Source organism: Macaca nemestrina, chromosome 1 (genome assembly GCF_043159975.1).
Source record: "Macaca nemestrina isolate mMacNem1 chromosome 1, mMacNem.hap1, whole genome shotgun sequence".
Classification (NCBI taxonomy): Eukaryota; Metazoa; Chordata; class Mammalia; order Primates; family Cercopithecidae; genus Macaca; species Macaca nemestrina.
In genome coordinates this window covers 72,452,855-72,480,026 of record NC_092125.1, presented here as the reverse complement: position 1 = coordinate 72,480,026, position 27,172 = coordinate 72,452,855, and the positions used below count along the sequence as shown (strand labels likewise).

At 43.1% G+C, this 27,172-nt stretch overlaps 1 protein-coding gene across 1 annotated transcript in view; it reads right to left on the bottom strand.

Moving 5' to 3' along the window:
• LOC105493530 (SET and MYND domain containing 2) overlaps positions 1–27,172 on the bottom strand; it is a 56,511-nt gene that overhangs the window by 8,762 nt on the left and 20,577 nt on the right. The window contains exons 2-7 of the mRNA XM_011761227.3: positions 22,282–22,345; positions 12,680–12,790; positions 9,843–9,903; positions 8,999–9,123; positions 3,230–3,297; positions 239–341 (exon numbers count right to left, since the gene is read on the bottom strand). Coding sequence (XP_011759529.1) covers positions 239–341; positions 3,230–3,297; positions 8,999–9,123; positions 9,843–9,903; positions 12,680–12,790; positions 22,282–22,345 — 532 coding nt within the window. The remainder of the gene's footprint in view (positions 1–238; positions 342–3,229; positions 3,298–8,998; positions 9,124–9,842; positions 9,904–12,679; positions 12,791–22,281; positions 22,346–27,172) is intronic.

Here is a 27,172-nt window from a genome sequence, read left to right as displayed (position 1 = left end):
TCTTGACCAGAGATGGAAATGGTGAGCACCAAACAGAAGCCCCCAAGTGTGGGAATCTAAGCTACAGGTCACAAACCTGATCACCGACTCCTGGAGAGCCTGGGGGCGGACGCAGCTAAACTGCTGGAGGCACTCACAGTTCATTCAGTCAAGTGACACTGCACGGATCTGTCCACACTGCCTTTTAAAAGAGTAGTCTCAAGCCCCCTGCTGCGGCCACCCATAGCCATGAACTCACCTCCTCTCCCGGCTTGATTTCCTGTACAGCTCTGACTTCTGCCAGGGTCCCTTTGTAGGTCACAATGACATTGGGGCAACAGCTATGATTCATCAATGCAACGCTGTCAGTCAGAAGAGAAAACCCAGTTTTTAAAAATGAGATAGGCAGACTGTTTAGTCTCCTTCGCTACTTACTTGCTAAGTCCGAGGAACTGAATCTTTGCAAGACATTTTTAAAAAAATCTAATAGTTGGCTATCATATTCTAAGAGGTTGTTCTGCGCGCACTGATAATCCTATCTACCATCTAAGACTTTCACCATATGAAAAACTGAAATCCACAATTCACATACTATCTAAGCCAAAACCAAAAAACACACAACAGCAAAAACAATAAATGCCACAAATATTCCTTCCTGATAGAAGGCGGCTCTCAGAGCCCAATACCCAGAGCTAACTGCTACTCCACTACACATTGTCAAAGACAGGTGTGTTGTCGTTTTCAAGCAGTTTTTGTATTAGTGGATTATTTCTCACGTTTTTTTCAGATGTTGAGAAATGCCAGCTTCCTAAGGGAGGAAGGGGGTGTGCTCCCCTGAGAGACCCAGAGACACCCGTCTGAGTTTCTCTGCACCTCAATTTCCTCATCTGGAAAATTGGGACATTACTGCTCCTGCTGCTCACTGTCTGCTTTTCAGGGACAGCGAGAAGGAGAGAGATTCGCCTATGCGAGGTGCTTTGAGCTTTCTGATTATATCAAGGTCAAAGTTCCGAGAACAGAAATTTCTAAACTACAGGGAAAAAGTGCTTGATCTCTGAAAATGCTGCCTTTGAAATCACAATGCCGATATGATTTCAGCCCAAAGGGATTTCTTCCCCCAATTAAAACTGCCCAGAAACTGGGGCTCATGCTCTTACGGGCACTCACAGCCATGTGTGTCATTACTCTGGTGGCCCATGTCACCTCCCTGACTCTCCAGAGACCACAGCCCCTCTCCTGCATGCTCCAAGAACACAAAAAGGGTAAGGGGTTTCGAAGTCTGATGAGGATGAACTGCCTCAGGCTGGTTATGGCCAAGGGCACTCCCCCACCTCCTGGTTGCTAAAGGCCTAAGCAAAGTATGTGGTTGGCCTGGTGCCTGAGATAAACAGGTAGCAACTTCCTGGTCTTGACCTTGGGGAGGGCCACCTCTGCACTTCACCAAGGCCCACTTGGCTTCCTGGAAAGTGATGCCCAAGGAATCAGGCCCTAGGAAATCAAATACACAAATGCATCAAAGGGTAGTTGTATTAAAATAAAAGCACATTTCTAAAACCATCTTGCGGAAGTATTAAATAGTTCAAGGCAGACTCAGGTATCTTTTTAACGAAGGTGGGGGAAATGCACTAAGGCCAAGACCCTAAAACAATGTGTGTTCTTGGTATCACAATTCTGTTGGCAACCACTGACAGGTGTGAACCCTCAAAGCACCTCTTTTTTTTTTTTTTGAGATGGAGTCTTGCTCTGTCGTCCAAGCTAGAGTATAGTGGCGCAATCTCAGCTCACTGCAACCTCCACCTCCCGGGTTCAAGTGATTCTGCTGCCTCAACCTCCTGGGTAGCTGGGATTACAGGTGTGTGCCACCATGCCCAGCTAATTTTTTATTTTTAGTAGGAACGGGGTTTCACCATGTTGGTCAGGCTGGTCTCCAACTCCTGACCTCATGATCTGCCCGCTTCGGTTTCCCCAAGTGCTGGGATTACAGGTGTGAGCCACTGCGCCTGGCAGCACCTCACTCTTAATCTTTTAGTCTTTTAAGATATTGAGAACAGAGACATTCCATAGTTCATTTCAGTTCTAAAGGTGTCAATACGCGCCTTCTTCAGTGGGTCCAACGCCCTCTTTTTCTCCTGCCTTTTTCCAGGGGCTGAAGTTAAAAAAAAAAAAAAAAAAAAAAAAAAAAAGCTTATTTCTTCACTACCAGAATTCCAACTGCAGATGATACCATTTTGGCCCCAAGGACAAATATTACACAAATAAACTTTTAGTCTCTCTGGTTCAAGTAAGCCTGTGACAGCTGCTCATGAGACACAGACCGTACGTATTCTTCTCTTTCTGACCTACACAGTGCACAACGTCTGGCAGAGACGCACAGAGCTGAGGGCAGGCACATCACGCAGGGCAAATGCATAAGCGTTAAGGGTCTCCTACATATGTGGCAACCTCCTGCCAAAGACCCCTGCAGCATATGTTAAGCAACCTCCCTCTAGATAGAACTCATCCACATGTGGATTAATTTGGAGGCGGGGGATGCACGATGAATTCCTTGGCTCTACCTGTGAAGCAAGGGTTTGATTTCAGGGGCTGAAGCATTTTGGAAATACTCATTCCATGAGACAGACAAAGGCAAAATCATTCTTGGCAATCCATTAAAGTCAGATCTACAACGATCTCCATTTGTCAACTGGCTAGCTTTTGTTGAATTACTCAAGTATTCTTCAAGTCGAGAGAAAATCCTACAGTTCTTTGAAATTTTTCTCCGGCCCACTACTTCAGTATATTCTCCCTCCAAATTGTGCTGTTTCTGTACTGGTATTTATCAAAAAGGACAGATGGAGAGGAAGCTCATATATTCTGTACTCAAGTCTGTGGCCAAGTCTTGGTTGGCAATTAATGTTTCACTTTGAGCATAAGAAATGCAAAGATTTCCAGAACCACAGATAGGCAGAAAGCAAATTTCTCAGCAGGGCATGGGCTGTTTCTTCTATGCACACTATCAAATATTCTTTAATAACAGCTCTCTGCCTAGCAGGACTTAACAAGCAACTGTTCTCTTAACTACTACCTTTGGATCCTTAAGTGTAGGGGAAATATTTTGAAACTTGGCAGATTAAAAAGCTGTTTTAATTCACTTGGAGTTTCATGTCTGCCACATGCAGTTAGGTGGGTTATTTAAAAATGAAAAAGAAAAAAAAATCAAATTAGTGTTAAGTAAGTAAAAAGGAAAGAAATGAGGTCAAACTCAGCCTACTCAGGAAATATCGCTGATCCCAAATGAGAAAGTTCTTCGTCTTCAATTGTGAAGCCATTACAGTTAACCTGTGGTGAGAAAAAGAGAGAAAGAAAAAAAATAAGCTGGAGCTTCTCTCTGGGTAGAGATCTTTTTTTTAAATTTTGACCTTTAACAAATTAGGAAGATGTTTTGGTGTAGTGGTTTTAAAACCTTTATTTTGCCCATGTTATTGTTCAAACAAAATGTACTTATCGGTTCCATGCATAAACAAACAAGCAGAACTGATTGCATCCCTTAGCGTAGCCTACCTACCATGTGAATACAGTGGCCTACACATGCCAAAGACCCCCAAGACTCTGAGGACTGACTTTTGCATACTTGCATGGGAGTTAAGATACCTGGAGTCTAATCTCAATTCTGCTACAGCTCTGTTGTATGATTGTGAGCCTATCACTGAATCACTGTGTCTTTAAAGAAAAGAATCAATCTGGCTGGGCATGATAGCTCACGCCTGTAATCCCACCACTTTGGGAGGCTGAGGCGGGCGGATCACCTGAGGTCGGGAGTTCGAGACCAGCCTGACCAACATGGAGAAACCCCAACTCTACTAAAAAAAAAAAAAAAAAAATTAGCCGGACGTGGTGGCGCATGCCTGTAATCCCAGTTACTCGGGAGGCTGAGGCAGGAGATTATTTGAACCCAGGAGGCAGAGGTTGCGGTGAGCTGAGATTGCATCATTGTACTCCAGCCTCAGCAACAACAGCAAAAATCTGTCTCAAAAAAAAAAAAGGAATTAATCCAATGCTCATCTCATAAGGTGAGGTGGCAATATGAAGCCCTTATTCATCTAATCTAATTGCTATCCCCCTCTCTGTTAGGGAAGGCAGAGGGATTGAGGGCTTAAAGCAAAGGCACTGATACCTTGCCTTTCAAGTCTCAGCCAAATCAACTACAGGCCACCTTCTCATTCTTTAAAAGAAATGTGCGAGGCAGCTGGCTCACGCCTGTAATCCCAGCACTTTGGGAGGCCAAGGTGGGTAGATCACCTGAGGTCAGGAGTCTGAGACCAGTCTGGCCAACATGATGAAGCCCTGTCTCTACTAAAAATACAAAAATTAGCCAGGCCTAGTGGCATGCACCTGTAATCCCAACTGCTCCAACTACTTGGGAGGCTGAGGCAGGAGGATCACCTGAACCTGGGAGGTGGAGATTGCAGTGAGCTGAGATTGCACCACTGCACTCCAGCCTGGACAACTTTTCTTTTTCTGAGACTCTATCTCAGAAAAAGAAAAAAGAAAAAAAAAGAAATATTGCATAGAAAAATACCAAGGGCAACTTTCACCATTCTGGAAGCCTAACTTAGAGCAAGCAGGCTGAAAATGAGGACTATACATGTCTAACTTATGTACTGCTCTATAAACTCATTCTTTCCACAGATATGTCCTGGTAGCCCTTATATGCTGGGCACTGGGCACAGAAAGACAAACAGAAAGACAAACAGGTTGAAAATTTGTGGCGTCAAAGAACACCAGACTATTAGAAGACAATTCAGTAGGTGATCTTCTTATGTCTCTAAAATTTCAGTGCTGGAAGAAAACTCAGAGTCTACTTTTTAGAGGATGAAACTGAAGTCAGAGAGAAACAATGATTTGTCTACAGTCACAAAGCTACTTGGTGACAAAGGCTGAGACCCCTGCTTGTCCCACGCTGCTATGAAGTCTCTGTCCGTAAGGCACTCACGCTGAACAATTCCAACCCACTCTCTTCTGCACTTGGAGACACTGAACTGTTACAATTCAGGTCAACAAATGGGCTTTGTAAAACTAGCATCCTCCGAGCACTCACTCTGGGCCAGGCACTGTGCTAGGTACTTCAGATTTACCATCTCATAAATCTGTAATATCACTATAGCATTACTACAGCAACTCATTTTACAGATGTGAAAACTGAGGCTCAGGAAGGTTCAATGATTAAGTGACTTGCTCAAGGACATGTAAATGATAAGTGGCAGAACAGGAGTCAGAATTCAATTCTTACAGCAGCTCTGGTTTCTTCACACTGTACCATGTTCCTTCTAAAACTGGTCAGATCTACTAAAGGCTAATGTGGTTATTGTGCTTCACGTTAAAGGGCCAAACGCAGTGGCTTGAAAACCTTGGCATACAAAGCGATAAGAGCTGAATGATGGGTATGACTTGCAGTATTCACAATTCAACATAAAAAGCAGAAAATGGGAGAGTACTGTGGGTTAGTAAAATAATACACAGCCTTTGAAATCCTGAGGGGTTGGGCGTTTGTCAGTAGAAGACTTAGCATACTATTTTTTGTGCCAACTCCAAGTACCCTGACCAATTCTGTCATACAGACATTGACAAACAACCATTAACCAATGACCATTAACCAACACTAGGTAAGAGTAAATTAAAATTTTCATTCATTCAACAAAATTACCAGAGCATGACCTGTATCCTGTATTACAGTGGCTTCTAAAGGATCTGTGTATCATCTCAGACTGAATACTAGCACGCCTCAGCAGTGTCTGGTACAAATGTTTTCAGAATGAAACAATGAATCAGACAAGTTTGCAACAGTTTTCAAAACTGAGCTACGGACAGCTTCTGACTACTTTGGCAGACGAGATTCTTGTTTCATTGCTTTTTCAGTTCCTCCTCTGCAGCAAGCCCACTTAGACCAGTCGATGACTCCAGATTCCTTCAGACTCAATCACTTTATGACCATCAGTCCCTTTATTCCCTCCCCCGCTCCTCTTACTATGGAAGACTGTGTGTGTTTCTTCATAAGCTAAGGCTTCCATGAGCCTAAGAGTCATTACTTTTCCTTTCGTGATGGTGTTTAAGCCTACTTACATAGCAATTTTCCTGCCAGCTTTCCCTCCCTTCTGAAATATCCCTAGAGAAAAAAAGTGAACTTATGTGTTAAGAAAAAATGCACGGTCCATGGTCCTTTTGCTGAAGTCAAATCAGGCGTAAGAACCTTGCTAAAGCTATTCTCATAATTAGCATTTAGACTAGATGTCGGCTGCACACCAAAAATACACTTCCCAATCATACATATGTTCCCAGTGATTAGAACACACCTCGATGCTGTCAAAGATGTGCGGTCACCTTCTGCTGCCAGCTGCTGCCAGGTCTCGAGGTAACCCACAACAGCCTCCCATGGACCGGACGGTAGAAAGGGCTCAGGGGCTGGAACAGCAGACACGTAGCTGCCGGCTGAGAGGTGGGACCGGTGGCATGTGGCTACAGCAGCACTTTGCATTTTTGCTTTGGAGTTTTCTTTGGGGATAGTAAATGCCCCCTTTCAAATTTACATATGAAAAAAGTATATGTGTGTATATTTGTGTGAACACATATAATCTCAAAATGTATACTTATTTGATAAAGTCAGTAAAGGAATTAATTCTCTGTAGTCACGTGTGTGTATACGTGTGTATGTATATGTGTGTATATATACACATTTTAAAGGTATACGAATGTCCTGAATTTTCTGAGTCAGTCCATATTTCAAAGAGTCAGTCACTTTCACCACAAATATACTTTTACTTGTGAGATCGAGTGACTTGATTTTTGGTTATGAAAATGTGGTCCTATAACTACTGCGTCAACATTGAGAAATCCTATCAGCATGCATCACTGCGTTAGAGGAAAAGCTATCTTTTTCCATAGCCAGAAAAGTAGATACTTTATGTTTACTTCATCTCTCTGCTTTCTCATATAACCACACTTCATCTAATCCAGAAAAAAATTATGTATTCGATTTTTCAGAAAATGTAAGAGAAGTCGATTCCTCACTTCCCATTGTCAGCCAAATCTACTGTCTCAGGATACTTAGGAAAGTACAATATAAACCCAGGATAATATGAAAATTACAAAGGTCTTTTATTCCTTCTACCTTAATACTCAAAACTTGAAGCCACTTTTTTACCTACAAGGAATAGCATATTTTTCTGATTATGACACTCACATAACTGAAATATATCTAAATAAACACAAAGTTTATAAAAGAATTCAATAAATTGTTAATAGTGGTTCACAGTTGTGGGAAGCTGAGGTGGGCAGAAGTGATGAATGACTCACTTCCTTTTTTTTTTTTTTTTGCTCTTTATAGACAGGGTCTCACTCTGTTGCTCAGGCTGAAGTGCAGTGGTATGATCATAGCTCACTGCAGCCTTGAACTCTTGGGCTCAAGCGATCCTCCTACCTCAGGCTCCTGAATAGCTGGGACTACAGATACACGCCATGGTGCCTGGCCACTTTCTTTACGTGTGTAATTTTTAAAGTGTGTGCTTTTTGCCTTTTTCTCCTTCTTAGCATGCTTTTTGTAAGTTATACATGCTCATTGTAGAAAATTCAGAAAGTTACCCAGTAAAAAGCCTAAATTTTCCCCCAACTCAGAAGACAACTGTGAACTTCCACTTAATCTTTAAGTTATGTATGTTTTCATATTATACCCTTTTTTCATACTGCTTTGATACTTAATGTTATGTCATCAGCATTTCTCACACCTTTAGACAGTCTGTGAAACGTAACTTATAAAGGTTATGTAACCCTCCATCACATGGAGATGCCATTATTTATGTAACCAAACCCCCACTACTGGCCATTTATAGTATTTCCTTTTCCTCTTTCCTTTTCTTCTTCCCTTCCTCCCCTCCTTCCCTCATTCGTTCTTTCTTTTCTGCCTTTGGCTTTTAAAAGAATCCTACAATGAACAATTTGTATGTATGTCTCTGTCCATGATTTCTGATTAGATCCTTAGGACAGATTCCTGCAAACAGAGTTACTGGGCAAAGGGTGCATTAGGTAACGCTTATTCTATTCTAAGATAAAACCATGGAAGTGTCCACTTCATCTCTTTTACACATCCGGAGATTGATGTAGCTTCTTGCTCCCGTGGAGCAGAACTCTAGTATTTCTCTGGGAAGGTCACTTTCAACTAGATGCCCAGTTTGTAGAGGAAATCGCAAAGGCACACGGGACAGAGAAATCCAATCTAGTAAGTCAGGCCAGGAAGAGCCACCCTCACAATAACAGGAAGGCTGTACATTCCCCGAGGCATGGCCGCTGCACCCTTTCTTCTCTCCTCCTAACAATGCCCAAGTCTTCACCTTGCCAGTGGCCTAGTTTCCAAAGCTGTAATCACTTTCAAATTGCTCTTGCTTAGAAACCTAAGTTTTCCTTAGATCTGATTTCGGTAAGCCTAGGCTTCTCTAAAACAAGATTTCTTAGCCACCGTCAGGAAAGACTTCCCATACCTAGACCCACTCGGGCTTCTCTCAGCAGTGACTGCCCTTCCTCGGGCCATCACAAAGGGCCCTCCTGTCGGGGCACCTGTCTTTGCCTCCGCTCTAACAGTGCAGCCTTGGTTAGAGTGAAAAAACACTACAGATAGAACAGAAGGTTCAAGAGAGTAAAAGTTAAATTTAATGTAGGAACTTCAAATGATCTTTTCTTTGCAAAGAGCTTAAAGTATGCCAGAGTACCAGGGCACTGACAACTCCTTTGTTTTCATGAACTCTTTGTGAGGCAGAGGCAGAGGCGAATTTCCTACACTCCACCCATCAATGAGGGCCAGCAGAGAGGACCTTGATCTGCTCAAGGTCACCAAGCAAGGCTATGGCAACACAGGGTCCAATTGGCTCAGAGCTTCGTTGTCAGGAAGATGTCATCGTTCTATTTGCATTCATCTTCACTGAGTGCGTGCTGGGGAGAGGCGCTTGGAGAGGGAAAGGCCAGACTGAGTGTTACCTGCTGTCGGCATCCTTACCTGTGCAAAGAGTACTACGAGGCTATCATTGTCGGGGAATTCGAGATGCTTGGAGTAAAAGTGATGGAGAGCAGCAATGTCACTCTGAATCAAATCCTTCTTCTCATTGTCTAACTTATCCAGATCTGTGGATAAATAATCCATTATTCTCACCTGGTAGAAAACACAGGATTTCTAGCTACATCCTATTGTTGCTGTAAATGATATAGAGAAAGGAAAGGGCGAAAAAAAAACCCCAAAACTAACATGTTGAACCCCCAGAGAACATTCTTCCCCATCACTTGGTTTAACTGACAAACCCTAGGGAAAGAAAGCAAGCCATTTCTTCTTCCTCTCCCTCTGATGACTAGAAGTCACTCAGGACATGAGATTTCAACTGACTGTTAGTGACAAGGTCAGGGATGAGTAGCCATGACTCATAAACAGCTTCAGCCTAGTCAAGGGTCTCCCAATTGGCCCAGGAATCTGGGCCACAGTCAAACAACTGGACAACCCCTGATTTCATGGCTTTCAGTAAAAACATCAGCTATTTACAGGACTGCAATTCAGCAAAGATCCAAAAATATTCAGCATGCCAAGAGGGCCAGCAGGAGGTAACTCAGGGTGCAATAATTCCTCTTGGGAGCTCCTACCTCCTTTAATTATTTCCTAAAAATCCTGTCAACTCAGAAGGAAAAAGCTAAAAGTGCTTTTCAAAACAGCACAAAAGTCAAAATAAAAACTAGTAATGAAAGAAATCACTACTCCTCTGAGCACAGGCTAGCCCGTCCTCGCTTCAATCCTGCCGAACCCATGTGAAACCTGTGGCTGAGAGAACTGCATGGCTGGTCACAGAAAGACTTACGTGATTCAAACTCCTTCACGGCTAACAATTTTTCCGAAGGTGTTCTCTCTGGGTGGATTTTCTAGCAATTGGGGAAGACATCATACAGATTTTTTAACAACCAGTGTAGAAAGTGGCACTTTCACTTTTACATCAACATAAAGAAAAAGTAACAATTCTTAAGGAAGTAAAACGGGCACCCAAGGACTCCACCACCAGGGCTCTCCAACAACCAAATCCAAAGACTCTTCTAAAGTGCTTTTTAAAATGTCTACTGCGTACCTAACACCCTGATAATACTATGCACACAGTAGGCTCAGAAATGCCTGTTACGGGAAAGAACAGGGCCGGACAACAACTTTTTAGGGTCTTTACTTAAAAGGACTGGGTCTACAGACAAACCATCCTATTTATTATTTCGCCTTCTAAAAAGGAACAAAATCAAACCCCCCATCCATTTTACACTTTCTTTAAGCATAGGCTAAAATGATCTCAAATTCTGTGTTTCAAAAAGAACACTTTTGGTTGTATCTGTGAGCCCAGATTCACTTTAAACGTGTTGCTGGCTTTGTTCTAGACACCCCAAGAGGAGCTAACAATAGTAAACCCGCTAGGCTTTGAGAACATGAATAAACTTGGTGTTGACAAGAGTTCAAAGGCAGAGCTCAGGAGCTGGCCCAAGGCCGTGTCTTTGTAATCTGGCTATTCAATTTGGGGATACAGGTGGTCTAGCAGGGCACGCTCACCTCCCTAGTTAACATGTTAAGCCTCCCCTTGGTAGTTTGGTAGCCTGTCTCCCCTAATCCTTTGCAAGCTACTAGAATACAAATGGTCTGTTTTTTTAATCATCAAGTCCTATAGAGATGAAAAGATGGGCAGGTAACTTTCATTTAATACACTATTAGTAGTAGTAGTAATTATAATAAAAGTTGAATGAAGCTTGTATAAACTCATCTTTGCATTCAGACTACCCTCCTGGTGCCGAAATATCTCAATAGTTCTTTTTTAGAGCAGAAATCTTCCATTCACGGAATGCATTTTCATAAGATTTATAAGTCATCTCTCTTGGGAAAGCTTTTCATTCAGGAAAGTCTACCAGCCTCTTCTGAATTCTTAAAATATCACTATACATATCATCAGTAATTCAGGGGAAGAAAATAATAAAACACTGGCTTGGCCACCCCATCCTCCCAAGATGCGCAGAGATCCCATCTGATGACTTACTAGCTCTGATGCCTCACCCAGTCATCCTATTCCCTCTGACTCATTCAGCCCAAATACTCTGCATAAATTTAAAGATAACTGTTATTAAGGATCCGAAAGTTAACCTCCTGCAGGGAAAGAATTCTGATGCTTTGGTCTCACTTTACAGGCAACCCATGAATGGCTTTGGATACTCTCAGCTGGCGAGGCAGCATTTCAGCAAGCACCTGACCTAAGCTGAACATAGTGGAAAGATGACCTCAGAGTTTGGAAATGTTCTACTTCTGTTTACACAGCCCAGGATCCTAACCTGGTCTGGGGACAGATACATGCTAATCCTTTCCATCACATTTGGCTTAGATTAAAAAATAGAAAAATTTTAAGGGTAGAGGAGGGCTGGTAGGTATATGGAAGAGGTAGATGAAATTTCAGTTTTGTTTTTTCCATCTCATTTACTTTGTTGCTCAGGTTGGAGTACGGTGGCACAATCACAGCTCACTGCAGCCTTGAAGTTCCGGGTTCAAGCAATTCTCCTGCCTCAGCCTCCAGAATAGCTGGGACCACAGGTGTATACCACCACGCCTGGGAAATTTTTTTAATTTTTAAAATTTATGGGTCTCACTTTGTTGCCAAGGCTGGTCTCCAACTCCTGGATTCAAACAATCCTGCTGCCTTAGCCTCCCAAAGTGCTAAGATTACAGGTATGAGCTACTATGCCTGCCCAGCTGAAATTTCAGCTTTAAAAGATTTAGTCCAGAGGCCCTGCCACCAACTTCTCTGACAACACTGAGGAGCAAGACCTCCACAGCCTAGATTTAGGCCTTCTAAGCCTAAAGACATAGACATAGACGCCCAAGACATAAACATGGCTTCAGTTCATAAGTCCTAGTAAGTGTTTCTAATAAACTGGATTTGTCAGCTTCTTTCTTCTGTCTCTCAGCTTCCTTAGTCTTTGAGGGTAAGTTTGCATAGGCCTGCCCACCAGGCCTGTGCCCACCAGGCCGATAGTCTGACTATTCTGACTCTGAATAGTCAGAGTTGGCACCACCTCTGGAGAAAGCCATTGATGACTATCATCTGTTTCCATCAAGGGCACCTCTTTCTTTCCTCCTTCTTCACTTTTTTTTTTTTTTTAACTCTCTTCCCCTCTCTCTTGCCTCTATTTCTACTTTTCCACTCTTTCTCTTCTTTGCACAGCCACGTGGCTGCTCCATCCAATTCTTTGCCTGCCTATGCACAGGCAAGAAAGGAGCCAAGAAACAGCAGAATATTGCACAGGACAGGGGAACAGAGTACACTCTTTATGTCAGAATGGACAGGGGAAAATCTCAAAGCTGCTCAGACCAATCTGCTTCCCTAGGAAGCTCTAATTATTTGGGGTCAGGCTTTTCATGTCATATATTTCTATGTAAACCTGTCATGAAAACAGCTCAGAATTTCAGAGCTGTGGCTATGCTCCTGGTCTGGGGTGAGCACAGGGCACACAACGAACCAGATTATGCCTGGAGTATTTTCCCCACCCTTGTCCATATGGATATGATAGGAAATGGAGTCTAAGGATGTTTAACGAGAGATGGTTACCAAAGGTCAGTTACTCATCTTTCCGACCTTTAAAAAAAAATAAAATGCACTTGAACACTGTCCCATTTCCTCACCTGTTTGGCCAGAATCCTTGCTGTTAGTCTTACAGTCTCTGAGGGATTCCAGTTTTCCCCAAAAACAACCATGGGAGAACATTCCAGCTTGTGCATGGGCCAATCTTCTTTCTGGAAAGATTGAAAAAAACATTATTAAAGAACAGCACATACACTGGAATAAAGTGTGAGAGAAGAGGATGCAATGAGTCCCCCTAGTTAAGGTCAAGTAAAATATGTTTCCTTTTGGAAAACACGAGGATGCTCACAAAAGCTAGAGATAAAAACATCCTTTAAGATAGACAGGATTGTATGACCTCGACTCAGGCCTGGTCAAGGTTGTTGGGAGAAGATCTACTTTGTGTTTTTTTCAAGCACCTCATGGCTTTCTGCAGCTCCTCATTATTCCAAACAACACATACATTTTTCCATCATCTGTTCAAGCTGTCAAATTGCAGAGGGAGTGATTTGAGTATCAGCCATTGATTTGGCTCTGTTGCCTCACAGTTCCGCTCTGATTTTGTTCTCACGTCAGGGCAAATAATGAAGAGTTGACTTACACGGCAATGAGTCCCTTTTACAGGTGACTTTTTAAAAAGCACAAATGAGGGTTCCATGAAGGGCAACACTGGAAGAAATTTAGGAATATTTAGGACTTCCCAAAGATGCACTGGATAAAACAGTAGTTTTCTTTCTCTCTTTCTTTCTTTCTTTCTTTCTTTTAGATGGAGTCTCGCTCTATCGCCAGGCTGGAGCACAGTGGCAGGATCCTGGCACACTGCAACCTCTGCCTCCTGTGTTCAAGCGATTCTCCTGCCTCAGCCTCCTGAGTAGCTGGGATTACAGGTGCCTGCCACCATGCCCAGCTAATTTTTGTATTTTTAGTAGAGATGGGGTTTCACCATGTTGGCCAGGATAGTCTTGATCTCTTGACCCCATGATCCGTCCGCTTTGGCCTCCCAAAGTGCAGGGATTACAGGCTTGAGCCACCATGCCTGGCCTAACAGTAGTATTCTTTCTATCATATGCCCTGAAGTTTTCCTGCCCCAAGTAGGGGGATGAAGGACACTTGCTGCTGGAAGGGTGGAGGCGTCATCACTTGAGATGGGGAAGGCACTGAGAAAAGGACACCATGGTGTTTTGGAGGCCAAGGGAGGAAAGTACTTTGAGGACTAGGGAGTAAATGATGATGCCAGTGCTGGAGATAGGCTTAGTGTGAGATGACGGAGAATGTGACTTGGAATCATGGAAGCTTGTTGGTTTTCATAAAAACCAGTTTTGGTGGGATGATGGGGTAAGAAACGACTGGGAGCAAATTCAAGAGAGAATGAAAGGAGACATAGCTTAGAGTAGTGGGAAGTTGCGGGGGATTTTTTTTTTTTTTTAGGTGGGAAATGTCAGAGCACGTTGTATACTGATGAGAGCCCTTACAAACTGTCTCTTTCACGACGGGGTACTGTCCTCTCTGTCCTTGACCTTCCCTAGCTCAGAAAATGGCCATAAATGCTCAGGGCAGGGAGGCTGATGTGGGTGGATCACCTGAGGTCAGGAGTTTGTGACTGGCCTGGCCAACGTGGTAAAACCCCATCTCTACTAAAAATAAAAGAATTAGTCGAGCATGGTGGCATGTGCCTGTAGTCCCAGCTACTCGGGAGGCTGAGGCAGGAGAATCGCTTGAACCCAGGAGGCGGAGGTCGCAGTGAGCCGAGATTGCACCACTGCACTCCAGCCTGGGCAACAGTGTGAGATTCTGTCTCAAAGATAAAAATATATGCTCAGGCCAGAAAGCTAGAGTTATCCTTGGCGCTGCTCTCTCACTCACACTCCACATTCAGTCAGTTCTGGCAAATCCTCTGTCTCTGCCCAGAATCTGATCCCATCTTAGTGCCCCAACCTTTCTACCCGGCTGCAGCCCCACCGTCTCTCATGACTAATGTCCTGCCACTGCCTTCTAACTGGATGCCCGCTTTTGTCCTTGTTCCCATGGACTAGGTTCCAGAGAGCAGCCTGAGGGATCCTGTTGACAAAACTCAGATCAGGCCAGTCCTCAGCTCAAAACCTAACGGCTTTTCTCATCCAGGCAAAAGGCCAAGCGATAAAGGTAACCTAGGAGGCCATACGTGATGGGAGTGCTGCACCACCCCCAGCCCGTCATCTCCCACCGCACTCTCGCCTGCCTCACTGCACTTGGCCACAGCAGTGTCCTGGCTGCGCCTGCAGCTATGCACCTGCCTCAAGGCCCTTTGCACTTGCTCTGTTTTGTGGCTAGCACTCTCCTCCCCTGGATATCTATGTGGCTCCCTTCCTCCTCCTCTCCAGCCGCTGCTGGAATGCCACCTTCTCAAGATACCTGCCACCATCACCCTGTCAGAAACAGCACTGCCCCATCATTCTCCCTTTCCTTGTTTTCTGCAGCTTCTTAGTACTTCTCACCACCTGAGCATATTACAAATTGATTAGTTGTTTGGTTTAGTATCTGTCTCTCCCCAGGAAAATAAAGAAACTTTACTTTGTTCATAGCTGTAACCCCAGAACTGACAACAGTGCCTGGCATTTACTAGGCACTCAATATAGTTGCTGAAGGAATGAAGCTGTCTCCCTACCCCCTTCCCTCCACCCTGATCCCCCAAGAAGGAAGCACATACTGTCACTTAATGATTTAATGCAGTCTGTGGTACAGCCCCTTAGCTCAAGTTCTGGGCCAAGATGTTCTGCAGAGTTAAATAACGCCGCGCCAAATATAACTAAGAGCAGGGAGGAAAAGAAATGACAAGATATGCACAACGGAGAAGAGAATCTGTTTTTAGCCAAAGCCTAAAATGAGAGCATGGTGATGAGGCAAAGAGGTGGGAACAGGTGGGTCTGGCTCCCTGCAGACTAATCAGCTCCCTCCTCAGCTGCAGAGCAAAGAGGAAAAGACAGAGATGACCCTCGGGATATCTGAGGGGATAAGGGGACCCACCAGCTGGGGACAGATGGATCATTAACAACTATAGACAAATGCCCACTCTGACTCCAGGAACTCCAAGAAAACTCCAAGACATGAACTCTGTCCCTAATGGGCCTGCAAGCCGTTGTTTCTGAACTGCAGGTGGTGCTTTGGTGTTTAGCAACTACAATGAATTCCTGGGAAGTTAAATATGAACATTTATTAATATAACTATTATTTATAAAATACAATCTATTTATTAATGTAGTTGATTTAAAATTAATGTTACTGTAAATATTACATAATAGTGACATTTATTGATATAAATGTCCTCAAAAGGAAGGGAGTCAAACATAAGGAAAGCTCTGGGAGGAAAGCAGAGTGCTGTCAAGCAGGAGGGCTACTGACCTGGCACTCAAGAAACCTGCCATTTATTCCCACTCGGCAGCGAAACAGCTGTGTGACTACGCAGGTCTCTTAATCCCTTCGCATCTGTCTCCTTGGCTGTAAATAACATGATCCTTAAGTTACTTAGCAAGTCCAGAATTCTGAGTCTATGAGTTTACACCTTCCAACAGTGATAATCAGATATCAAGCTTGAAGACTACCAACAAATGTGGGCCAAATACAGATCATCAGGCATTCATGCAGATGCAAAGGATCCCATCAGCAGATCCACAAGAAGCACTCAGAACAGTGCCTGGCCCAGGCTGCGCTCTGAAACGTTGGTAATTGTTCATTCGTTCAACAAGTCCTGCAACTGACCCTAGAGGCAGGGATGGGAGATGAAGTCTTTGACTTCAAGCAGTTTATGGCAATGTCAGAACCAAGATAAAAGAGCACCTACAATTAGATACAGTCCCACTCATAGCAGTTAAAATCAGGTAGCTGGATAAACAAGAAAATGCAGAATCAGGTTAAATTTCATTAAAGAAAATTTACCATAGTAATACTGTTTCACTTCCTTTTTTGAAGGTGGATTAACGGAGGAAGGGCAGAGATATACCACGATGGCACTGCACAGCTTTAATTCTTAAAAAAGGAAGATGTGACAGTATCTAGTAAAAATGTCAGGTTTTAAGCATATTTCAATACATTCTCTTCTATCACAGAGATGGTCCACATATTTTAAAGAACCTGACAGAGACAACTACCCTAGTTTTGCCCGTAAGAAATTATAAGCAACCAGACTGGACAAAATTGAAAAAAAAAATTAGGCTAACCTGATGAATAGGAATGAATGTTATAAATTATTTTTGAATACTGGCAGTACTGCTGTATACAGAGTGATTTTGCAACTCTTTATGCTTTTTTAAATGTTATCCATTTTTCTAAAAGTTTTCCCACTATTCTTCAAAATTCAAGATAGTGCTCCTGCCCTGATTGCAATCCTTATAAAATTTTCTGTAAACCAGGATCTCATTTTCCAAAACTAAAATAAAATAATAAAATACACATATAAGCACAGAAGGGATTCAGGAAGATATATACCAAAGTATTTTCTCAAGGAATCGGATTGTGAATACTTATTCTGTTCTAGTAGTCTGCACTTTCTGATTCTCCCATAATGAGGACAGATTGTACATCTTAATCCAATCTATAAAAAAGGTGAGATATGGAATTTTTCATACTGATGGTCCTCTTTTAAAACTTCTAATTCATCTTCAACTAAGATAATAACTACTGTGCATGGCTTTCACTTTTGTGCCTAGTCAAAAATGCTTAAAGATGCATAAAGAGTTGCAAAATTGTCTCATGGTGCACCAGCATTTCCAGCACTGGAAGAAAAGAGTGATTACTATGGCATCCAGTTTCCTGCTGAGCAAATATGTTGCCTTCCTCGATAAGGAGACTGGATTTTCATCATGAGGTCCCTTTTCTGCCTCTAGCATTTGGTGTTTCTATTCTTCTAACAACAAACACAGTCTACCTGTACACATTCACATGTGATTTCTTAAAATGTGGAAGAGGGAGAAAATGTCACAGGATTTCTGCTTTCCACTAGCATGATCCTTAAGAAGAAGAGTACAAAAGCAATCAGGTGGACACCTGACCACCTTATACACAGATGGCTCATGCTGCTGAGCTACCATCACTAGGACATACGCTTTGCGTTTTCCCAATCTAAGCGATGAGACATAGTCATTCACATGCATTTCTTCCTACTGGTGATATTAAAGGTTTAGACAAAAAGATTGGCCCAAATTTAAGATGCTTCCTATGGCTGACAGGAGAGAACTGATCCAGGATTGAACCTACGACTCTGGCCCCATTACACTAATCACCCATAACAATAGCATTTATTAGACATGTTCTATACTTCAGTTATTTTCTAGGTAATGATAAGGGCCTACTATTTTCTCACATGCTCCTCATACACACTTAAAAAAAAATCCCTTCCTACTTTCAAAGCTTACTCATAACCCCCTCAGCTCTAAAACACAAAGGTTTTCTTCTTTATAGTCATTACGGTTAAGAAATATACCCTAGAAAGTTCTACTGCACAATGATTTATTCTATATAATAACTTTCTAAAACTCTTCTCTTGAAAATATCCTGGTACAATTTATGGGTGAATGAATAATATACTTTGCTTCCCAGGTGTATTTAGAAAAATAAATACAGTTCATTAAAATACACAGGTTACAAAATAACACGCCCAACTAAAAAGGAATTTCTGTTTCTTTTGTATTTCCTCCCATTACCCTTTCATGCATTAGCAATTAAAATCTTTCCTCTGGCACCATCACACTGAGTCAAGTGAACTAAGAGGAAAGTAACAGGACAAGACAGAACCAAACTGTATCAAATAAAGCAAAATCCGAAAGCACAGCATGCAGACAGAAGAGGGCTTGGGGAGAACATACACCATGGCTAGGATCCCCTAAGAAGCTTTACTCTTTGTAAAGAGGAAACCCCCAGGAAGCAATGTGAGCCTTTAGGACTCTGGGAGAGGTTTCTGGCCAAGGCGACAATGGACGCAGCTCTCCCCTTTCACATCCACTGAAGGCCACTTCTCTTTCTCTGACATTCCCACAGCACCTCCTTTTCTAGAGGGCCCTCACTTCTCCCAAGCACACTACTGTAAAGGGGTGAAAGCCCTCCCCAAGTAGTGTGTAAAGTCTCATCTTCATTCTGCCACTATTTGACCTTGGGAGATCTTGGATCACCCAACCACTTGGGACTATGCTTTCTTATCTACTGACACATTGAACTTGATAACCTCTATCCCAACTCCACCATCTGCTGTGTGGCACCGACCACCTGATGACTCCAGGGGGGTAGGGCCTACCTTTGAGAAAGCACCAGTTAATTACTGGCAGCTGAGGGCCATGCTTTCTTAGGTGGAGAATCACTCAATTACCTTCCTCATCGCCGCTCTTGTTTTGTGCCACGTTTTATCCTTTAAGCAGAGCCTCTACTTTGATCCCATGCAAGCGCTCCCTTAAGCCAAACCCCGAACACATTTTTATCTGGAGCAGATGCCCCAGATTCCTCCCTAATGATTTCCTTTACGAAGCCCTTGCACTACCCTTTATTTCTAGGCACTTACTTTTATTAAACCTTTATGTCTGCTCTATCTCTTTATAATACACTGCCCATACTTATTTAGTTCTTCAGTACTAAAGGATGAAAAACCTTAATGGTCATTAGCCTCTTCCTTCAGCAGTGGGAGAGAGATAAAACAGAAATGAAACTTACAGGTCAGATCCAGCCTGCCACCTCTAGAAACAAGAGGCTTCAGGAGCTGCGGTACCACTCACCTCCTACAAGGGTGCTTTGGTCACCGGATACTTAACAGAAGCACAGGAAAGCAGAATTGCAGAAGTAATCCCCAGTGCTCAGGGTGCCCCTGCCCGGGAACTGAGTAAGCAGCAGGGGAAACTCCATCACGAGGCTGAACACAGCAGGCTCTCTTGGCCTGCAGCCTTGCACCAGTAGAATCACATAACTGTTTCCTCCATCCTGGAGTTCCTTGCTTCCCTAAACAATTGGCTCATTATGAAGTGACCACCTGTACAGTTTTGTTCAAGGGCGGGACATCTAGACTGTTCAACTTCTTGTTGTAGAGTAATAAACTGGCATTGTGGCACATACAGGTTGGGATATTGGTTAATGTGAGCCTCCCCCAAGGGAGGACACCCCTCATTGCACGCTTACAAATGAGGTCTCTGAATCTGCACATCTGGGATTCTAGGTCCTGGGGACAGGGAAACCATAAAGGGCATCTCAAATCCCAACATGGGCCATGACGATTCATCAAAATACTGCCACCCCGTAAGGCCTAACAGAAGACAGTTTAGCAGCGTGCTCAGGAGATTCAGACTCGGAGCTAATTCCACATGCCACATACTCTGATGGTACTCATTAATACTCTGTTCACAGCTACTTAACGGAGTTAAGACTGATTTTATAATAAGCATTGTTCACACAACATACACCATCAGTACCCTCAAGTTCTTAGAACCCAGTCATTCTCTCAGGCTGAAAAACCAAGCTCCTTAAATCAAAACTATGCTGTTTATTTCTTTGCATAAAGCTAAGCTTTAGTCTAGCCTGAATTACACAAATTCGATTTTCCTGTGGACTGTAATATGATTATTTACACTAACTCCTCACACCTGTATATAGGGTTACAGCTTACATAAAACTTTAATATCTATCACATCACGTGGTCCCTAACTCATCAAGGTGGGCACCACTGTCCTCAGTTCAGATTTAAAGAAACTGAGCCTCGGGGATGTTTTGTAACTTGCCAATTTCTCTCTTTCTTTTGAGACAGAATTTCACTCTTGTTGCCCAGGCTGCAGTGCAAAAGCACGATCTCCGCTTACTGCAACCTCTGCCTCCCAGGTTCAAGCAATTCGCTAGCCTCAGCCTCCACAGTAGCTGGGATTACAGGCACCCGCCACCATGCCTGGCTAATTTTTTCTATTTTTAGTAGAGACGGGGTTTCACCATGTTGGCAAGGCTGGTCTTGAACTCCCGACCTCAGGTGATCCATCCCCCTTGGCCTCCCAAAGTACTGGGATTACAGGCGTGAGCCACCGCGCCCGGCCATAACTTGCCAATTTCATACAAGTAGCAGAGCCAGGACGGGCTCCTAGGACCACGGCCTCTTGCTACTCTATGCTATATGATCTGAACTACATGTGACTCCTTATGCTTGCTTTGCTACAGAACCAGAATGGAATGAGTTAACTTTTTAGAAGTGTTTAACTTACATATAGAAACAGCTAACTCATCTGGCAGGCCTAGAATCAAACTGTATATGTCGCAGGGCCTGCTGATCTCTACAATGCCAATGCACTACTCTATCTACAATTGGTAGGAGCAAAGTATGATCTTTCCTCTTCAAAAGAAGGCACCCTCCCCGAAAACTCAACTACGAGCTCCATTTATATTCTCACTGCCACACAGGCTGACAGCCTCTGGGAGCCTGCTGTGGGAAACACAGGGAAGGGGACGGTGCATATGGTCTTCAGAGCCAAGGCAGAGTCTGAGATTTGCAAGCCAAGGTCTCAGCCTGTGCTTCATTCTGGGGAGGGGCCGCTGTCCCTGGGGCGCTACAGTCAGATGAGACACCAGGGCTTAGCAATCTCTCCCACTGCTAAATAATGCTCTTTGAGGCCTTTCAAAGGCCAACAGTGTAGGGAGGTGAGAAAGAAAAAAAAAATAGTGGGTAAGCCAAAGTAGACTGGGGATGGGGCTGGAGGGTGGGGAGGGGAGAAGGACGACACTAGGTATTTGGAACAACAAAAAGAGATGCAGATATGGAGAAAATCTTCCCTGTACCATAGAACCACCCCTTACCAGCATCACCATTTCCCAAGGTATATTAATAGGTTCCCTTTAAAAATAAATGCCAGGGGGAATATAGAGAGATCGAACAAGAAGGCTTACAAATTCACAATGCCATACTAGTGTATCAAAGACTATAACAGGTTCTGAAGTAAAGAGACCACGTTCCCCTAAATTGTTTGAACATGAAATGCATTTTCTGTGGAATATCTCCGAACATTTTGTGGAACGAGTGTTTACTGTAACAGTTTGAGAAATACCACTTTTAGGCCTTCAAAGAGTCTACCAAGAATTCCTCCAACATCCTCATTAACCTTCCCATTCCTACATTTCAGGATTCATTTGAGACTCATCCATCCTGAACCCCTCAGCCCTGACTGCTCCTGAGGCACTGGCCCCAATTATGAGTTCAGAATAGCCCCCCACTGGCTATACAGAGTCTGGACCAGGGGCTCATCTGAGTCTCGCTGTAAGCAGGTTGGATTCAAACAGCCCAAGGGTAAGATGTAGCCTGCTATGGAGGAATTTATAAAAACACAACAATAAAAAATTTAAAAACTTAAAGACAGAATTTTAACATTGTTTATTTGTCATCTCTGCATTTTCCATCTGTGGCTGCAGTCCTTGGGGCAAACTTGCTAGCACACCTGCCTGTATCTAACATGGTCTTCTCTTCTCCTGCACCTCAATTTTGGTGCTGCATGCGGCCTCAAACTGCTACTGCCTATCACTGGCTGCCTGTGAGGTGGGGGTCAGCATACATCCAACGATATCCAGCCACATCCTATGCTTTCCAGCTCTGGCTACAGGGGGGCGCTGAGGAATGCCATGACGAGGAAGAGGAGGACTTCAGAGGAAATTAGGCCCTCCCTGCCAATGGCCCAGCACCTACCTGACACTCCACATTGCAGTAAAATGCCTGCTTGCATCTTCCACATTTGGACAATCCTTCTTTCCTTAAAAACAGAAAGGGCACTGTAGTGGTGAGAGGCACAGAAACGTGAAGCTGTACATTTTATCATGCAATAACAAAAGCCACCTGGTTGGAAAGCAGAGCCAAGGTTCACCTTACCTTACTCTCCCACCAAGAAGGCACATGTTCCTTAACGAGAGTTTGACCAGATTTAGCCTTTGAGGAGTGAGTGAGTCAAACAGCGCATGCACTCACATTTACCGAGCCCACCAGTATGAAGGGTGCTGTCCAAAGAGATGAGGGACAACGGCTCTGACTGACTGGTGACCTGGCCAAAATCACCAAGGCTATGAACATCATCTGTACTACTGGTCAGTAGTTTAGGGCAAGTCAAGGTTCTTATGTCCTGATTTTCTCATCTGCTAAAGAGGCACAGAAATAAACAAAACCATGTTGTAGGTTTGACCCCATGAAGATGAAGTGTTGGGGTGTAGCTGCTCTAGTGAAAATCCCATGTGAGTGACAACTCTCATTATTTAGAAACTGCAAGTAATGCAAAGATGGAATTTAGTATGCTAGGACTATATGAATGTCGTCCAGAAAGCTAAGTTTAAAAGTGCAACCTAGCAAGTGGAGATAGATTCTTTTTTTTTTTTTTTTTTTAAAGACAGGGTCTCACTCTGTCACCCAGGCTGGAGTGCAGTGACATGATTCTGGCTCACTACAGCCTCGACTTCCCAGGCTTAGGCCATTCTCCCACATCAGCTCCCAAGTAACCGGGACTACAGGGCATGTGCCACCATGCCTGGCTAATTTTTGTATTTTTTGTAGAGATGGGGTTTCATCATGTTGCCCAGGCTGATCCCCAACTCCTGGGCTCAAGCCATCCACCCGCCTCAGCCTCCCAAAGTGCTGGTATTATAGGCATGAGCCACCGTGCCCCTGCCAAGAGATAGATTCTTGAATACAGTATTATGGGATCTGATGGCTACACATGCCCATTTTGTCAGTGTACTATTTAGCTATTCTTCTGCCTCTTCATAATGGGGTCAATTCAACTTATTCATTGTTATATCATTTTCCTGCTTCCCATAAAGGACGGGGACATTGTTGCTTCCCAACTGTTAGGTGCTAGCGTGTGTATTGTGTGAGATGAACCAAAGCTTTTTCAAAAGCTGAAAAGCCACTGAATTAAGCCACATACTACAAAACTCTTTACTTTTTTTCCGAAGTAGGGAACAATTACATTGTTTAAGTCAGAGCGCAATCCGTAAAACCTGCTGTCTAACTCTTTCCCACCCCGGTGAAGCCAGCTTCTGGACTTGTGGAGATACCGACACCATGAAGCGGCTACGCTGCCACAGAGCCACCCTGTGCCACCTCGTCCCACCTCCTCTGCAGCCCAGCAGAGCTGACGGGGATGGGGGCGGGAGCATGCACGGTGGGGCTGACATCTTATAATACGGATATACATATTGTCACGCTGCAGAATCCTCCGCGTCTTCTCGTTAGCAAGTGGTAGTCACCACACTCCTCCTACAGAATCAAGGAAGTCTTCCAAAAATTCTACTGTTGGAACTAAACAGACTGCCTTGCAGCTTTCATGACAGCACTTGGATTCCAAGAAGCAGACTGAAGAATGTGGGAGAAAAACACATCTCGGGGTTGAGGCATAAATAAATATTCCAAGTTTGCACACCTCAATAGTTCAAAAAGGAACCTGCTAATTTAGCTGATGTATTCTCTGGTCTAAAATACTCCCCCTAACCCCCAGGGTATATCTGAAGGGACTGAACTCTGACTTTGCATTTCGGAATATAAAAGAAACAAGATGCACAGACCCTTGCTCTCTCGGGAAATGCACTAAAAAAATCACAGTGGTCGTCAGTAAGCACTGGGTGACGTGCGCTGTGCAGAAATGCCCAGAGGAGGAAAAGCAAAGACAGCAGAGCCAGGGAGGAAGCTTGCAAACTTCTTTCCACAGAGAGGTGTATCAGGAAATAGATAACGGTGGGAGACGCTACCCTTTAAAAATGTCCATCTGAAAAGTCATCTTTAATGTTTGTTTTTATAGGGGCAGGTTAGAGACCTCTAAGAACTTGGTTGAAGCTTTTAACTTTCTCTAATAACCCACCTTCTCCCCCAACCCTAATGAAACAAAAGAAGTATGTAAAATTTCAAGGGCTTTTTGAAATTCATTCAACATGAATAAGTTAAACAGCATTTAACTTGTTGTTAAATGCTGAACAACAAAAAAATTAACAGGCTCAGAGGCCACCTAAAAGCCCGTATGTAGGACCAGCAAAGAGCCTCTGACACCAGCGTTAAGAACACCTGATGTAAGAGATTAGAAAATCATCACGGTTAAAAAGATATTTATTAGCTCCACAACATACAAAAATGGCAAGGATTAATACAGGTTTTCTTGCACAGAAACCAGTAGTAAAGTTAACCTGAAACCAATACTTGTTTGCAGCCTCCACGTAACATCCCAAGGAGATAGTAGGCAACTAGGCTCTAGGGAACTAAGAAAGAACTCCATTGAGATTTCATCAAAATAATACCTCTCCCAAAGGCTGGCCTTCATTCGAACCAGCTTGTCACCAAGTCCACAGCCACAAACAATAAAGAGCAGGAAGTAAAGGCTAACTTTTCAGTGTTGGCAATATGATATATACATCATTCTACTATCTATCCCAGTGGTTCTCAAGAAGGTCTGCAGACTGCTGGGGTCCTGGAGACCCTTTCAGGGAGCTGGTGAGAGACAGAATTCAGATTATTTGCTTTTTTTCTCACTGTCTTAACATTTGCGATGCAGAAGGTGTAAGGCATAAAGGTTCCTGGAGGGTAGTAAACCTTCAGATGCCTGAGTGTAAATCAAAGCCCAGGAAACACTGTATTCTTTTTTTTTTTAGACAGAGTCTTCCTCTGTTGCCCAGGCTGGAGTGCAATGGTGCAATCTTGGCTCACTGCAACCTCCACCTCCTGGGTTCAAGCAATTCTCCTCCCTCAGCCTCTTGAGTAGCTGGGATGACAGCCAGGCGTGATGACGCCCAGCTAATTTTTGTATTAGTAGAGACAGGGATTCACCATGTTGGCCAGGGTGGTCTCGAACTCCTGACCTCAGCTGATCCGCCCGCCTCAGCCTTCCAAAGTGCTGGGATTACAGGCATGAGCCACCACGCCCGGTCGGAAACACTGTATTCTTTACTGCCACACTGTTAGTAAGAGGGGGAAAGCCAGTTTCACGAGTGTCCCTGACATTTATGAAATTAACTTTACTAAATGAATATTAACTTTACTAAATCTCGATTCTTAAGTATATATCTCTTTGGCATTGTATAGTGAAGCAGGAAGAATGCAAAAACTATTTCTGCTTCGTACTGAAGTCCAGTGGCTATGTCACGAAAGAGCACTGGTGTGATCACTGGCGTTGTAAACTGAACTAGCCACTTTCTTCTTGGAACATTCCTGGCCTTTTCTTTCTTTCTTTTTTTAAACTTGAAAGAACAGCTTTAGATAAACTGTGGTTATTCAGACTTGGGCATTTGGCAGATATATTACTGAAATGAATGAAGTGAGCCTGTCACTTCCAGGAAAACAACACTTGCTGCCAATGATAAAATTTGAGTTTTCAAGGAAAAATTAGAATTTTGGGAAACACAGATCTGCCATCCTGAGCCTGACAGCTTCTCAATACTGAAGACTTATCTGATGAGACTAGTGATAATATTAAGAAATATGATTTTTTGATATGGTTTGATAAAATGAGTCAATTTTCAGGAGAGCTGTACAATCGAGGTAACTAATATTTTCCAAATGGCCAATGACACCGTTTCAAAAGTTATGCATGGCAAAAAAAGTCATTCCAAGTGTAAGGGAAGCCAATAGATTTTATGTCATTGAGTACATAAAGTTCACAATATGGCTTCTGATTGCACATCACAACTTTTAAGACAACATCAATTATCAAAGTTTAGTGATGAATCAAATAAGAACATTGCATGTAACTGAGAAAGGTATCGAAATACCCTTCTCTTACCAATTACATATCTATGTGAAGCTTTATTTTTACTACATAATCCAACTAAAACATGACAGACTGAATTCAGAAGCATATTTGAGAATCTAGTTGTCTTCTATAAATCCAGACATTAAAGAGACTTAACAAAAATTTAAAACAAAAACACTATTCTCAGTAATTCTTTTGTTTTGGAAGATATTTCTCACAGAAAAATGTTAGAATAGTTGTTATTTCAAAATGAAGAAACCTTCAAAATTTTCTGTTTAACTTGACATATGATACATAATGATAGATATAACTCATATAAACAAAAGCTCTCTGCGATTCTCAATAACCTTTAAGAGTACAGAGGGACCCTGAAACCAAAAAGTTTGAAAACTGCTGATCTATTTTAGTAATCTCATCAGGTCTAAGAAGAAGCTATTATTATTCCTATTTTCCAAATGAAGATAATGAGGGTCTTAGACATGAAACAACGAATCCAACATGGTCATTCCGCAAGTAGGTGGCAGAATTGGAATTCACAGATCTTGTTTCCATCATGCCGGAGCATCCTTCCTTGAGTACTGTGACAATGGTTCAGGAGGGGAGACTCCATGCAGCAAAAACAGTCTTTCTACGAGAGTGGATAAGCTAACAGTAACAACACAGCATGGGAGAGGCATGCTTTACTCTAGTCTGCATAATGCCCGGGCTCCAGGCTCCAGTGGTATCCCATTAATGTCACTTTGCTTTAAAGATAGAATGGGGAGGGGATCCAGGATCATTTTTCAAAATGAGATACAGGGAGGGAACATCCACACAAGAGCGTCTCTCAACTCACTGTGCTCCAGGAACCCATTTCAC